The sequence below is a fragment of the Vulpes vulpes genome, chromosome 12 (genome assembly GCF_048418805.1).
Source record: "Vulpes vulpes isolate BD-2025 chromosome 12, VulVul3, whole genome shotgun sequence".
Classification (NCBI taxonomy): Eukaryota; Metazoa; Chordata; class Mammalia; order Carnivora; family Canidae; genus Vulpes; species Vulpes vulpes.
The window spans coordinates 177,342,739-177,358,779 of record NC_132791.1 but is presented as its reverse complement, the minus strand read 5'-3'; the positions used below and the strand labels follow the sequence as shown (position 1 = coordinate 177,358,779).

Below are 16,041 nucleotides of genomic sequence, written 5' to 3'. Positions count from 1 at the left end.
GGGAAAAATGGATATCCACATGCAGAGGAATTATTATTATTTTAGTATTTTTAAGATTATTTATTTGACAGAGAAAGAGAGAGCATAAGCAGGGGGAGGAGCAGGCAGAGGGAGAGGGAGACGCTGTCTCCCAGCTGAGAGAGGAGCCCGATGCAGGGCTTGATCCTGGGATCAAGACCTAAACTGAAGGCAGGCACTTAACCAACTGAGCCACCCAGACACCTCCATGCAAAAGAATTAAATTGGAACCTTATATCATATACAAAAATCAAGTCAAAATGAATTAAAGTCTTATTAAACATGACCCTTGAAACTATAAAAATTCTGGAAGAAGACATAAGGGAAAATCTTTGTAACATTGATCCTGGCAGATGACTTCATCTATCCAGCTCTAAGAACACAGGTAACAAAACCAAAAAAGTGGGATTATATTAAACTAAAAACCTTCTATACAACAAAAGAAACAACCAACAGAGTGAAAAGGCAACCAATGGAATGGGAGAAAATATTTCCAAATCATATATTTGATAAGGGGTAAATCTGTAAAATATATAAGGAATTTCTACAACCACAGTAATCTGATTTTTAAAAAAGGGCTTTAATAAACAAACAATCCAATCATGAAATGGGCAAAAGACATGAACAGAAATTTCACCAAAGAAGACATAGACATGGCCAACAAGCACATGAGAAAATGCTCTGCATCACTTGCCATCAGGGAAATACAAATCAAAACCACAATGAGATCCCACCTCACACCGGTAAGAATGGTGAAAATTAACAAGACAGGAAACAACAAACGTTGGAGAGGATGTGGAGAAAGGGGAACCCTCTTGCACTGTTGGTGGAAATGTGAACTGGTACAGCCACTCTGGCAAACTGTGTGGAGGTTCCTCAAAGAGTTAAAAACAGAGCTACCCTATGGCCCAGCAACTGCACTGCTGGGGATTTACCCCAAAGATACAGATGCAGTGAGTGAAAAGCTGAGACACCTGCACCCCAATGCTTATAGCAGCAATGTCCACAATAGCCCAACTATGAAAGGAGCCTCGGTGTCCATTGAAAGATGAATGGATAAAGAAGATGTGGTCTATATATACAATGGAGTATTACTCAGCCATTAAAAAGGACAAATACCCACCATTTGCTTTGATGTGGATGGAACTGGAGGGTATTATGCTGAGTGAAGTAAGTAAATCGGAGGACAATCAGTCTATGGTTTCACTCTTATAGGGAATATAAAAAATAGTGAAAGGGATTATAGGTGAAAGGAGAGAAAATGAGTGGGAAAAATCAGAGAGGGTGACAAAACATGAGAGACTTCTAACTCTGGGAAATGAACAAGGGGTAGTCGAAGGGGAGGTAAGTGGGGGGTTGGAGTGACTGGGTGACAGGCACTGAGGGGGCACTTGACGGGATGAGCACTGGGTGTTACACTATAGCTTGCCAAATCAAACTCCAATAAAAAATATACATATAAAAAGGGGGGCTTTAATAGACATTTCTCTAAAAAAGGCTAACAGGTATATGAAAAAGTGCTCAACATTACTAATCACAGGGAAATGCAAGGCAAAATACCACAGTGAGATATTATTTCACACCTGTCGGGATGGCTGTTATTTTAAAAAAAAGGCAGGAAGTGTTGGCAAAGATGTGGAGAACTTGGAACCTTTGCATACTATTGGGAATGTAAAATGGTGGTCACTACGGAAAACAGTATGGAGGTTTCTCAAAAAATTAACAGTAGAACTACCATATGATGGAGCAATCCCATTTCTGGGTATTTGTCCAAAAGAATTGAAATCAGGATCTCAAAGAGCTAGGGTTCTTATGTTCATTTCAGTACTATTCAGATAGCCAAGATGTGAAAAAAACTTAAATGTCTATTGACAGATGAATGGATAAAGAAAATATGGTATATACTTATAGTGGAATGCTATTTGGCCTTAAAAAGATGGACATTCTGCAACATGCAACCTCATGGATGAACCTTGAGCTAAGTGAAATAAGCCAGTCGTAGACAAGTACTGCATTGACCCCATTTATATGAGGTATCTAAAATAGTCCAATTCATAGACTCAGAGAATGGAATGGTGGTTGCCAGGGTTTGGGGTAAGGGGGAAATGGAGTTACTAATTAAGGAACATGAAGTATCAGTAGAGTAAGATGAATAAGCCCTAGAGATGTGCCATACAACAGTGTACCTATAGTCAACAGTAACACATTGTACACTCAATAACTTGTCAAAAGGGTTAATCTAGTGTTAGAGATTCTTCCCACAAATAAAGAAAAGAAATAAGAGTACTGTATTACTATGAACAAGTGTATGCCAATCAATTAGATGATCTAAATGAGAGAGACAGATTCCTAGACACACACAAAAATTACCTAAAGGACTGAAGAATAGAAAATCTGAACAGACCTATCTATAATACGTAAAGTGACTGAATCAGAATCAAAACCCATTCATCAAAGAGAAGTCCATGTCAGATGATTTCACTGGTGAATTCTACCAAACATTTAAAAATTAATTAACAGGGGATATCTGGGTGGCTCAGTAAGTTGCACATCAGACTCTTGGTTTTGGCTCAGGTAACAATCTTGGGGTCTTTGGGTCAAGCCCTGCATCAAGCTCTATGCTCAGCAGGGAGTTTGCTTGGGATTCTCTCTCTCCTTACTCCCTCTGTCCCTCCCCCTATTTGCATTCTCTCTCTGTCAAATAAATAAAATAAATATTTAAAACAATGAATTAATAACAATCCTTCTCAAGCTCTTTCAAAAATAGAAAAGGAGAGCATACTTTCTAACCCATTTTAGGAGACCAGCCTTATCCTAATACCAACGGTAGACAAAGACACCACAAGAAAGAAAACTACAATATCATTGATGAATACAGATGCAAAACTCTTCAACAAAATTTAGGAAACAGAATTCCAGAGCATATTAAAGGATTATAAACGGTCACCAGATTGGATTTATTCCAAGAATGCAAGGTTGGTTCAACATATTAAAGTCAATGGCAAACACTACATTAATAGAACAAAGGGGGGGGGGAAATCCACACAATAATCTCACTTGAGGAAGAAAAAAAATCATTTGACAAAGCTCAACACCCTTTCATGATGGAAACATTTAGCAGGCTAGGAATAGAAGGGAACTTCCTCAATATGATAAAGGACATTTATGAAAAACTCACAGCTGACATCATACCTCATGGTGAAATACTGGGTGCTTTTCCCCTAAGATCAGGAACAAGACAAGGATGTTCATTCTCACCATGGCTATTCAATATTACCAGAAGTTCTATCCAGAGCAATTAGTCAAGAAAAAAAAAATACAGACATCCAAACTAGAAGAGAAGATGTAGAAGTATCTCTGTTCACAGGTGATATAATCTTACACATAGAAAACTCAAATAATCTATAATTTTTTTTACTAGAGCTAATAAATGACTTCAGCAGAGTTTCAGGATACAAGACTAACACCCGAAAATAGTTGTGTTTCTATAACATGAAACACACGAAACACATTTATTTTCATGAAAATACAAAAAGGAAATTAAGAAAACAATTCCATTTGGACAGCAGTCCAAAGAATAAATTATTTAGGAATAAACATGACCAAGTGGGTGAAAAAACTTGTACATGGGAAAGTACAAAATATTGCTGAAAAAAATGAAAGAGCTGTAGGAATGAATACCTGGACCCCACTCCTCTCTATCCTGCCAATCTCTTGCAGGTGCCTCTATTTGCAGCCAATAAACAAGAGAACACACACTGATGCAGTTCGCATAGGGTACAGAATGGGATGGGGAAAAATGCAGAGTGAATCTGAAGAACAGGAAATAACCAGCACATCTCATAATTCCAAAGTTTGATGCCTTTGTGAGCATGTTTCTGACATGCTGTTTCTATCAGCTTTTACTCATGGGGTCTTTTTCCCTTGTGTGATTTGTTTTTATTGTGAGTTTATAGTCCTTGAAATTTTATCTGTGGGAGTTTTTTGAGGTCTATGATTGATGTTGCAGCTCGCCACAGAAATTTGTAAATCCTTCTGAGAGCCTTGAGGTTTTACCAGCCAGGAATATTTTATGCTAAATTTTTGACTTTGAGGTGTTTCAAACCATGCAGTTTGCATAAATTCAGCCTTCAGAGCTCCTTAAGGACTCTCTATGCTTGTGATTCTATATTCTCCTTTCTCCTCTCCATGCAGGCAAGGTCCTGGGAAGGGGGGTTTTGTGGCAGATACCTATGGTTATCCTTGTCATATCCCTTCTGTCTTCCTCTCGTCTTAACTTCAGTTGTGGTGGAAGGTTCTGTCTGAATACTGTCTCAGCTTTAATTTCAGCCACAGGTCTGCAGATATTTCCTAGCAAGCTCTTGCTCAATTTGTACTAACTGCAGTCCTCTTTAGTGCACTCATCCATCTTCCTGCTTTTGCTCCAGGACCTTTGTCAAAGCTAAAGAATCTGGTCGGCTTGTGTGCCAGGACAGTTCATAAGTGAGGAGGGAGTTGACACCCCTGAATACCATCCTCAACCAACAGGAGAGGAAGCTGGTGGATAAATATTCCAGCCTTTTGTCCTTTAGGTGGACAATCCTGGTAGGTATTCTGTATGCTTCTCAGGATGCCCCTGCAGAATCGGCATGGGAACCTCACATACTCATCCTTATGTGGCACCCCACTTTCCTTTTCTAATCCTTCCCAACTTTTCCACTATTTCTGCAATCGCCTTCTAAATTTACTACCACATTCATGATCTCATTTTAGGGCTAATCTAAATGATAACAGGATCCCACCTTTATGTTTTTGCCAAAACAAGATTCCTCTTTCTCCTTCTCCTCCTTCCCTTCTTCCTCCCCCTCCTCCTCCTCCTCCTTCTTCTTTTTAAATCATTTCTTCCTTCTCCCTGCTACAAGCTTATAAGGTATTTGGGATGGAGTGAAGATGAGAGTTTTGGCATTTTCCAAATTTCACATTCAACTTGTAGCATTCTTAGAAGATAAAATGTACTCATTGTGCCATTATCACCTCACTGTAATGAAAGCTCCAGTCAAATTTCAGCAACTATCATATCTTCCTGGAATATTAGACCTGGAAATCCATACACATGGTTCTCGATGTCCCTCAAGAACAGTCGATGAGACAAAATGGTAAGTCAAGAGAACAGGTAAGGTGGAAAAGTGCTAGAATTTTACAACCACAGACATTTGATTCCGAAACAGCCACTGGGAGGGCAGTTACAAGGGGCAGAGCTTCATAGTGTCACCAGAGGGCAGCAGAGGCCAGGGAACAGGTGGAGAGGCACCTGTTCATCCAACAGTGTAACCCGCCAGAGATCTGACAGAGACAAGACTAACATTCATTGGGGCCTGTTACAAGTTGGGCATTGTGCTGGGCACAATAAGAAATGGTGCAAAGTTCAAAGCCAGAGCCAATGGAGGAATGGAACAGAGTGGAGTTAAGAGGGCAGTTCTTCAGGTCAGACCAGAAATGCTCAAAGATGGCATATCTGGAAGTACAAGCACAGCGCGAAAAACAAAAAACAAAACCCAAAACTAATGTCTATGGGCCTGTCCTCTGCCAGGGCACCTACAGAATCAATAAGTAAATTTCCAGGATCACTGAGAGTCAGCTTGGGTATCTACACGAATCAGAATTTAAATGGCCCTTTGCCCGAGCAAGCGTTAGACTTTCTTGATGATCTGTGAGTCTTCTCTCACTATAGAAATAAACATATTCAGGGGCGCCTGGGTGGCTCAGTCCGTTGAGCATCCAACTCTTGATTTTGGCTCAGGTCATGATCTCATGAGCCCCACTTCAGGCTCCCCGCCCAGTGGGGAGTCTACTCCTTCCTCTCCCTCGCCCTCTGCCCTTCTCCCCCAAGCACATATGCACTCACTGTCTCTAAAATAAATAAATAAATAAATAAATAAATAAATAAATAAATAAATAAATAAATAAGTATTTAAAACCAAAAAAGCACACAACCTTACCCCCTTCCCCCCAAAACATAATCATGTACCTTGAGCTCCAGGCTTTCCCATCATGCTGTGTTGGCATTTTGATAATGTCCCATGCTTTCTCAAGCATCTAATCTTTGACTCTCACTTACATCTTTTGCACTTGATAATAAAATTCCCCGACTCTACTAGATGGTCACCGAGAATGCATCGTGAGTGCCAACTTGCTTGAGGTTAATGGCCTCGTGGCACTTATATTCTTTTCTGTACAGTGAGGCTTACTGTCTTCCAAAGGCTCTGTGGAAATTCCCACTCCCCTGTAAAGTTCTAGTGGGCACAACTAGAAGCTCTGGGGGAATCTGTCCAGTGTTCACTGAGTAGAACTTTTCATTAATGGCTTGGTTTTACTATTTTTTCCCCCTAAATCTTAGTACCACCCTATAAACTCACTTAGATGTTGGCGTTTCTTACTAGTTCTGTGTCAACCTTTTTATATACAGGTTTTTTTTTTTTTTCCAATTAATTTTTTGCTCAAACTTGACCATCTTAGACTTTTCTCTGGTGACTTGCACATTTACAACTACTTAATCTCTTCCTATGCTCCTCTTGTCTCTTCCTAGCTTGGGTGTGATGCTCTGTGGTCAGATTTCCAGCGCCACCTAGGAAGTGGAGGTTGTGACTTCTGCTGCTTGCATGGGCCTGATTCCAGCAATATGTGGGATGGGCGGCTCAGGCCACACTTAGCTTCAGGCTGGGAGCCACATGGATAAAGCCACCACATGGGTGCTGGAGCCCAGACAGGCAGCAAGGGGCCAGGGCTCCCTCCATGTTGTCAGAGCCTCACCAACATTAGCTTCCTTACTCTTCTGCTTCTGTATCTTTGGGCAGGCAAATCCAGAGCCCATCTCCATTGGACCTGTTGAATTAGACCTTGAGTGTTGAGGATTGGATCTGTATGTCGACAGGTTCCCCAGGTGGGAAATGACATGGCTGAGAAGACATCTTTAAGAAACTATTTTATCTGGACTGAGCTAGCCTGAAGTTCTAGTCCTCACAGCGGGCATTTGTTATTAGAGCCTTCCCCTCTATTTTAGGAAAGCCCATTGGGATCCTAGCTGGGATCTGATAAATTTCAGAAGAAATGACTCCCCAGGGGTGCATCAAGGCGATTGGCACAAGTGACAACCCTCCAACCTCCGCCCTCGGTGCCAGCAGCAAGGGGAGATGTGGTCTGCAAATAATTTTATTTTTATTTAAGATTTTATTTATTTATTTGACAGAGACAGAAAGAGCACACAAGCAGAAGGAGTGGCAGGGAGAGGGAGAGGGAGAAGCAGGCTTCCTGCTGAGCAGGGACCCTGACCCTGACTCAGGGCTCAAGGGTCATGAGTTCAGTGTGGGGCTTGATCCTAGGCCCTAGGACTCCGGGATCATGACCTGAGCCAAAGGCAGACACTTAATCGACTGAGACACTCAGGTACCCCTACAGGGAATTTTAAAACAGTAATAAAACCGAGAAGAGGATAGGGGTTGGTAAGCTTTTTATCATCATGATGCTCTGCAGGTCTACACAGCTTGATCAGTGATAAAATAAATACTCCTCCCTCCTGGGCCAGCTACTCCCATCCCCCACCTGGCTGCCCCTCCCCAGCCATGAAGTTTGGTGAGGCACCATCAACAAACAGCAGCAAACTTTTGTTGACTTTTTCAGTGTTTTTATTTTTCAAAATATACAATTTATTTACATCTTTATTTCACAATTGTAGTTTGTATATTTATTCTGAAATCTTTAAATAGCTCCACAGTAAACAATACAAATCACAGGATCCAACACACTGCTTCTTTTTAGCCTTTACACTCATCGAGTTTTCAAAAAAATTCAAGTAGTAACGGTTTGTGGGTAAGAAGGGAACAAAAAGAGGGCACATTTTTTTTACATAAGCCTGACATGCAGGATTAGATAGGGCAGTCTGAGCAGCTACTTGGTCTGGGGCCAGACTAGGGACATTTATGTAGTTTATAAATAAGACCCTCTTATGAGCAGTGAGGGTTTTGGTTATGAGGAAGAAGGGGCGGGCACTCTTCTGCTGGTGGAGGTGCAGGAAAGCAAAAGGGGAGATAAGGCACCGCGTGAGGCTCCTTCTTGGCGTAAGGAGGCAGTAGCTGGAAGGGTCCTGAGTGAGGGGGGCAGAGGCCTACCTATGCCAGGTGGAGGTCAAGAATGGCCAGATATGGGGTAGGGCTCCTACCCATGGAGAGGCCTCTTTAGCCTCCCTTGGGGGAAAAGCTTTGTGATTCTAATGGCAGGCGAGGGGAGGGGAGGGCCAGAGAAGCTGGTGTTTCCTAAAGAGAGGAACCTGGGCTCCCATCAGCACCCCCCACCCATCTGCACAGGCATGTGAGGGCCACGTGTGTGGGTGCTGGATGTGTTGCAGCCTGAGGCATCTGGCGGTACAGCTGGCATTTGTGATTGGCGGGTCCAAAAGCACTGTCCCGGGAACTGGAGGTGGCCTATGGGAGGCATCATGTTGTCTCTTCTCCTGAGAGCACTTCATCCACCTCTGTGTTCTCCATTCATCAGGAGAACAGCAAAAGCCACCAGATCTCCCCAGGAGAGGAAGGTGAGGAAGACGAGGGACATGGGCCCTGCAGACCCGCTCATTGCTGTTAATGCTGGCAGCTCCACTGTGGGGGTGTGTCCTAGGAAGTCCAAGGTGCTAAGGCATAGGTGGGACACAGGCCCGGCCCCAGGGGTCAGTTTCCTTCATTCCCCATGGGAAATTCCCCATTGGCCAGGTCCTGCGCAGTCCTGTGGGCTAAGGCTCAGGTCAGGGATGCTAGTGGAGAGGCCAGGATGAGCCAGGAAAGTGCTAGTCCCTGAGACCTACTTGGCTGCTTAGTGGATGTAACCCACCTGTGGTGGGCCAGGATGGCAGTCTCAGGGTCAGCCCCAGTCTTCCTGGTTTCCCCAGCATTCCCCACCAAGCACAAAGGCCTGGGCAAGCCTGTCCTGCCTGGCCAAGCAAACTTCTTTGCAGGGTCTGGATGGGGGCGGGGGTGGGACAAGGGGCCATGGCTGGGCTGAGGGCCGGACCAGGGGGCTGGGAGTTGTCACTGCATCTTCAGGTGGGGTTCTTCCGGTATAAGGGTGTGGAAGAAGTGATCCCACAATTTACTGCTGATGCCAAATCCTAGAGAGGGGAACAAATGGGAAGAAGATGAGGCACCAGTAAAGATGGGGGAGCGGTTTCCTCAGGAAGGGAGCCTGGGGGGGGCCAGCGCACAGGCAAGTTTTGGGCATCTATCCCCACTGGCCTTCCCAGCATTCAGGGCCATCCTGGCAAAAGTCAAGAGCCCGGTATTTGTGTCTCTAGTCCCCCAAGGATGCCACTGGAATATACCCAAGTTCCCTATCCAGCCTGAGTTCCTGGGAGAGCCTGGTCCTGCCTAACTCTTCCCTTCTCTCTCACGCTTTGGCCTCTTCCTTCTCTTTGGAGATGCCAAGTTCATTCCTGCTTCAGAGGCTGGAACAGGAGCTCTGTACCTGTTGCTCCTGGGATGCTCTTTCCCTAGACGTTGGATGCTGGCTGTTCTTAGCTGGTGCCCCAGGCTGCAAAGGCACCTTCCCGGACCACTGTCCCTAGTGCTGTGCTGTCTGATGTGGGAGCCCCTGGCCCGTGTGGCTGCTGAGCACTGACCATGTGGCTAGAGCTATGGGGGCACTAGATTCTTAATTTCATTTTATTTTCATTAACTTAAATTTCAGTTTGAAAAAAGTACAGTTGATTGATTTGCCGGAAAACTTTTAAGCACATTTAAGACAACTATGTGAATCTACTTTTTGGGGCTTCTTTTATAGTCAATTTTTATAAACTCTAAATATAGATCAAGTATTTCTAATGAAAACTTAGCACTTGAATTGAGATGTGCTGTAAGCGCAAAGTACACATCAGATGTCAAACACTTAATAGACGAAAAAGGATGTACAATATCTCCTTAGTGATTTTTTTATATTTGGTACAGGTTGAAATAATATTTTGGTTGTACTTGGCTTAATAAAATATATTATTAAAACTAAATTATATCTGTTTAATTTTACTTGTCAATGTGGCTACGAGAAAATTTAAAATCACATCTGTGGCTTGCATTATATTTGGTTAGACAGGGCTGGATCCTGCCCCACATCCTGTTGGGTTTTTTTCTCTGTGGAACTTATCACTGTCCAATATTATCTTTGCTCAGGGCATCTGGGGGCTCAGTGGTTGAGAGTCTGCCTTTGACTTAGGTTGTGATCTCGGAGTCCTGGGATTGAGTTCCTCATTGGGCTCCCTGCATGGAGCCTGTGTCTCCCTCTGCCTGTGTCTCTGCCTCTCTCTCTCTCTGTATCTCTCATGAATAAATAAATAAAATCTTTAAAAAAATTATCTTTGCTCATTACTGGTTTCTTTGTCTCCCAGTGATCAGGGTAGGAGCCCCAGAATTTACTTGCCCTATATTCCCAGTTTCCAGAACAGTGCCTGGCCCTGGTGAGGGGCTCCATAGTGGCTGCCAAATAAATAAACAAATTGAGGCAGGGATGTGTTGACCTCACCTGACTTCTGAAATGCAAAGTGATGCTTGGCGTGGTGGGCCTTCATGTGGTACAGGTAGGAGCCCTTGTGTGGCGAGCCGAAGTGCAAGTAGTAATGGATCATGTCATAGATGACATAGCCCAGAAGGCCCCCGACAAACAGGACACCCCCCACTGCCTCGGGCAGGAGGAGCCGTAGAATAAGGTAGAATAAGGCAATCCCCAAAGAAGCTGGCACAGGGGGGAAGACAAGGCGGGAATCATCAAAGGGTGCCTGTGGATAGAGAGGTTCAATGTCAGAAGATAGTCCGGTCCACCTGTCTGGAGTCACAGCACGGCAGCGGATGGGATGGAGCAGTCCCCACACATCCCAGCATGGTGGCAGCAACCTGTCATGGGCGGGCTTGGCACCTTCAGGGATTTAGGGAGGGCAGGCCACCACCCCTGAAAGCCCTTGAAAGACTGTCCTGCTCTGGATTTCCAAACCAGGATGGGACCTGGAAGCCTGTCCAAGAACATGGTGGTGGATGTGACGTGGGTGGGGTGTTCACGGCTCAGAGTCCTGCTTTATGCTCACAAGGCTGCTTTGGCTCTGGAATTTGTAAAGTGCTAGAGAGGAGCCCCAGCACCAAATACAACCCAGGGTCCCTGGACTGAGGCCTGATGTTGACTGGGAGGGCAGCACAGCAGCAAGCTGAGGGGAATGCAGGCTCACAGGGCCGAAAGCTACTGGGAGTGTTTCCGGATACGCTCTCCTCATCGGAACATCCTAATAGGATCCCTTCTTGGTTCCGAGGGGGTGTGGTCACAGTGAGCCAGACCAAAGAGCCAAGTCCAGGGCTCTGGAGCTTCAAAAGCTAAGGGCCTGGTATTAGAGGCAAGATTTTAGAGATGCCTTGGTGAGTATTCTAAGAGATAGGCCCTCTCTGGGCTTAGGGGGGAGAGAAAGCAGGTGATAGCCACAGAGCAACGTGCTGATGCATCCCACCCCCCAGCAGCTCCTAGAAGAAGGCAGGAATGGAGGGGGGGCGGAGAACAAAGGGATGCCCTGGGAGAGGTTGAGAACAGCACAGTGCAGGAACCGAGAGGCAGCTGGCGGGGGGTGGGGGGGGTGGGGGGGTGCAGCCTCCTGGGGCAGCCCTGGCTTCTGCTCCCAGCCTCTGGGTGACATACTGTCTGTCCCTGAAGAGCCCCAGGGTGGTGGTGGATGGCTGAGAGCACAGACTCTGGAGTTCATAGAATGGGGCATGACCTCCTGGCTGTGCCAGGTGTGACTTTGGGCAAGTCCCTCAGTTTCTTAATCTCTCCAAGCCTCAGTGTGCCGCTCTGTGGAATGCAGAGAACTGTAGCACCATCTTCAGAAGGAAGCTGCACAGGGGCAGTGACTTTTTTACTGTTTTGTTCAATGCTGTTTAGAACAGTGCCTGCACATGGTGAGCACTCGGTGGTGAACACTGGTTGAAGAGATGAATAAATGAACTCGTTGCTGGGAAGATGAAAGATGACTCTGAAATGTACCTGCAGCAGGCCTGGTGTTGCTGATGATGGTGTGCAGGCACGCACCCTCGCTCTGTCCACGCCCAGTTCAGATTAGGACCCGGTCACCCCTCTGAGCAACATCGAATGCCCCAATTGCCTCCTGTTCCCACCCCGAATCCCACAAAGATCAGCAGCCCCCCTGCATTGGTTATGGAGCCGGCCCTGCTCACCTTGTGGTGTTGGCCATGCAAGACGAAGTGCAGCATGATGAGGTAATAGCTGTTGCTGGGGGGCTTCATGTGGAACAGGAAGCGATGGATGAGGTACTCTAAGAGGCTCCAGAGGAACAGCCCCATTATGAAGAGGCCCGGGAACACAGACTCAGGCATGGCTACTGAGTACTCTGCAGAATGGCAGGAGAGAGGCCAAGTCAGGGCGGCCCCCCATGGGCAGCGATGCCTGGTGGCTCCAGACGTCCCATCTCTCGCTGTCTGGTCACCTTGGGAGCTGCTGCTCTGCATCTAGCAGCTCTGGGGCTGGCCACACTGATGCGGCTCTTGGGTCAAAATGGGCAGGAGGCTGTGAGGATCTGCGCTAGGCTTGGAGGGGTCCTCTCGGAGAACAATGGGGCTGCTGGCAAGAGGTCTGAGATCTCCCTTAGGAGGGCTAAGGGGAGCAGCTGTTGCCAGTGCTGGAACTCTCCCCGGTGCTGGTCTCAAAGTGTCCCCCTCCAAATTCTTACATGAACTGAAACCTCACTGCCAATGTGAGGGTATTGGAACATGGGGCCTTTAGAGGGTGATTGGGTCATGAGGGTGGAGCTGTCCTGAACAGGACTTGTGCTCCCATAAAAGAGACTCCGCTGAGCTTCATGTAAGGATACAATGAGAAGTTTGGGACCTACAGGGGGCCCCCTCACCGGACCAGGATGGCATCCTGATCTTGGACTTCCAGTCTTTGGAACTGTGGGCAATAAATTTCTGTTTTTTATAAGCCACTTGGTCTGTGATGTCTTGTTAAAGCAATCCAAATGGCTGACACGTCTGGTAGGGGGGGACCTTGCATCAGTGGCACAGGAAAGAGGGAAGGATGATCCCAATGAAGCCAGTAGAGCCAGAGGATTATTGATGAAAATGTTAGCAACCAAGGATGGCAGAGGGGGCGGGCAGGAAGGACAGAAAAATCCAAGTAGAGAAATATTAACAGACAAGACTTGAAGTCATAGCGTAAGAGGGAGATGTGAAAACCCTGAAGATGATTCTTCAGAGACCAGAAGACCGGAGACATGGGATTGTCATCATGTGTGAGGTTACCCACCCCACCCCTCTGAAGACAGCCTGCAGTCTTGGAAGCTCTCATTTCTTTTCCCCATTCATTCTTGGCTTCATGGGACGCCAGCTCTGGTCACTGTTTTCTCCACACCTAAGCTGTATTTTTCTCCACAAGCCATTGCTCTGGCCAGACTTCCTCTCCCTTTTGAAAAATAACAGCTTTATTGAAATATAATTCACATATCCTACAATTCACCCACTTAAAGTATACAATTCAGTGGGTCTTTTTTTTTTTTTTTTTAGTATATTCACTATTGTGCAACCAATCACCAGTCAATTCTAGAACATTTCTATCACCCCAAAAAGAAACACCTGTCTCCGCTAGCAGTCACTCCTCTTTCCCACCCCTGCTGCTTCCCAGCCCCTGGAAACCACAAATCTACTTTCTGTCTATGGATTTGCCCATTCTGGATATTCCATATAAGAGGAATCCTACAACATGTGGTCTTTATGACTGGCTTCTTTTACACGGACTATTTTCAAGGCACATCTGTGTTGTAGCATGTGTCAGGAGGCTGAATATTTTTCCCTTGTACGGCTGTACCACCTCTGTTTATCCATTCATCAGTTGATGGACATCTGGGCCATTTCTATTTTGGGGCCATTACGAATAATGCTGCCATGAGCATTCGTGTACAAGTTTTTGTGGGGGTATGTTTTCAGATGTCCTGGGGACAAGCCTAGGAGTGAAGTTGCTGGTTCATATTGTAAACTATATTTCATCTTTTGATTTTTGTGGGATGTTCCAAGGGAGCAAGTCCATAGCTTCATTCTCCAAAGCTCTACAACCCATATGGTTAGAATACACAGCTCGTCTCCCTGCCCAATGGGTCACTTGGCTTTTCTCCTCTTCTCTAGATGCCCCTTGTCAGGTACCATCATGGAAATGCTGCTTCTGTCCCCAGCGTCTAAGCCTTGACTCTCTACTCCCACACAACCTCTGCTGGTGGAAGTCAGCCACACCAAGAGGCTACCCCCCCAACCCCTGCCCAGACTTCCACCTCCACCCCGGTCCTGGACAGCCACTTGCTACAGGGCACCTCTATACGGCTGTCCACAGGCCCCCAAAGTCAACAGTTGCCAAGTGAAGCCAATCCTCCTCCTCTTCTTCCTGCCCATCCTGTCATTCCTAGGTTGCTCCTCATGGGTTCTTTCCTCAGCCAGGGTTCCGACATCCACACATGACCTAATGCTTAGCTGATCCTTTTCTGCATCCATCCAGGTGGCACTTTAACATGTCTTGGCAAAGTAAAAGAAGCCAGATACAAAAGTCGATGTGTTGTATGATTTCACTTGTATGGAATGTCCAGAATTGGCCAATGTATAGAGGCAGAAGTTGTATTTGGTGGTTACCAGGGGCTGGAGGAGGGAAAAATGGGGAGTGACTTGCTCAATGGGTTCGGGGTTTCCTTTTGGGGTGATGAACATGTTCTGGAACTAGATGGAAGTGGTGATTGCACAACGTTGTAAATGCACTAAATGCCACTGAATTGCTCACTTTAAAATGGTTAATTTTATATTAGGTGAATCTCATCTCAATTAAAAAACATCTGGTCCATTTGCTGCTCTTAATCCCCTTACCACTTTATCACCTCTTGCCCAATGAGGCATCTGCCTCCCATCCCAATTCCCTGTCCCCATATACTGTTCAAAGCCTTTTTTGGGACCTCGTTACCGTTAGGTAAAGGCCGAATCCCCAGCAGCGCACTCAGTCCCTTGAGACCCATGCTGCCAGCCATGTCCCTGCCTCGTTTCCCTGTCACCTGTACTGAAGGGCCAAACCAAAGCCCTGTGGCTCCTTAGGTGTACTCATCCTCCCTCTTCCCCACTCCTACTGTATCCCTAATTTTGCTCATATTTTCTTTACTGGGATCCTCTCCCTAACCCTTTATCCTTGGAGATTCAGCCCAGGTGTCTGGTGCGAGAAGCCAGATGCCCTCATCCCCACCTGGGCTGGTTTGGAAGCACCGGCCCCACCCCTCATGTCCCACTTGTCACACTGCCCTGTGGCTGCTGTTCTACCATCCGTCCCCGTCCCCAGTGCACTGGCCATAGGCCAGTGGACCGAGTGTGGGTGACCACCCGTGGCTGCTGAGGAAGGAAGAAAGCCCAGGACAGCAAAGGGGCAGGGAGGGACCTTCCGGCTCTTTGAAACAGAATCTGGGCCCAGCCCCGTTCTGACAAAACAATCAAGGACCAAAGTGAAGTTGACCTTTTGTACCAGGTCAAGCTGGGGGTGGGGGAGGGTGAGCAATAAGAGAGGCTTGAAGGCTTCTCAGATGGGACCATTTGCTGACTGCAACCCTGCCCGTCCCTGGGCCTTCCGGGGCCGCAGAGCAGTGATGTACAGCTAGATCCCTAGGAGTTTGCACTAGACGGTGGCTTCCTCCTAAGCAGTAGCTCTGCCAGGTACTGTCCTGGGGACTGTACTGAGCTCGGTGGGTGGATGTTCACCAGGATGTCAACCTAAGCTGAGTCCATGTTTGGTACAAGACGCTTGCCTGACCGCAATGTGAGGGGCCATCTGGCCCTGGCGGGGCTGCTCTGGGAGGCAAGAGGGCCTTGCTTCCAGGGAAGCTCTGACACCTCTTCCCTGGGTTCCTCAGAACCCTCTGGTGGAGTACAGAGAGCATGTATTTTGGATTTGTAGCCCTGAGTTCAAATCCTGGCTCTGCACCATCTCAATATTTTCTCAACA

At 46.4% G+C, this 16,041-nt stretch overlaps 1 protein-coding gene across 2 annotated transcripts in view; it reads right to left on the bottom strand.

The window, feature by feature from the left end:
* Positions 1 to 16,041, bottom strand: part of FA2H (fatty acid 2-hydroxylase) — a 67,184-nt gene that overhangs the window by 13,537 nt on the left and 37,606 nt on the right. The window contains exons 5-7 of one of the 2 annotated variants that reach the window (XM_072731534.1): positions 12,243 to 12,415; positions 10,555 to 10,807; positions 7,657 to 9,154 (exon numbers count right to left, since the gene is read on the bottom strand). In XM_072731534.1, the coding sequence (XP_072587635.1) occupies positions 9,075 to 9,154; positions 10,555 to 10,807; positions 12,243 to 12,415 (506 nt within the window). In that variant the 3' untranslated portion in view covers positions 7,657 to 9,074. Of the gene's footprint in view, positions 1 to 7,656; positions 9,155 to 10,554; positions 10,808 to 12,242; positions 12,416 to 16,041 lie in introns of those variants that run through there. The other variant, XM_072731533.1, reaches the window with a different exon arrangement.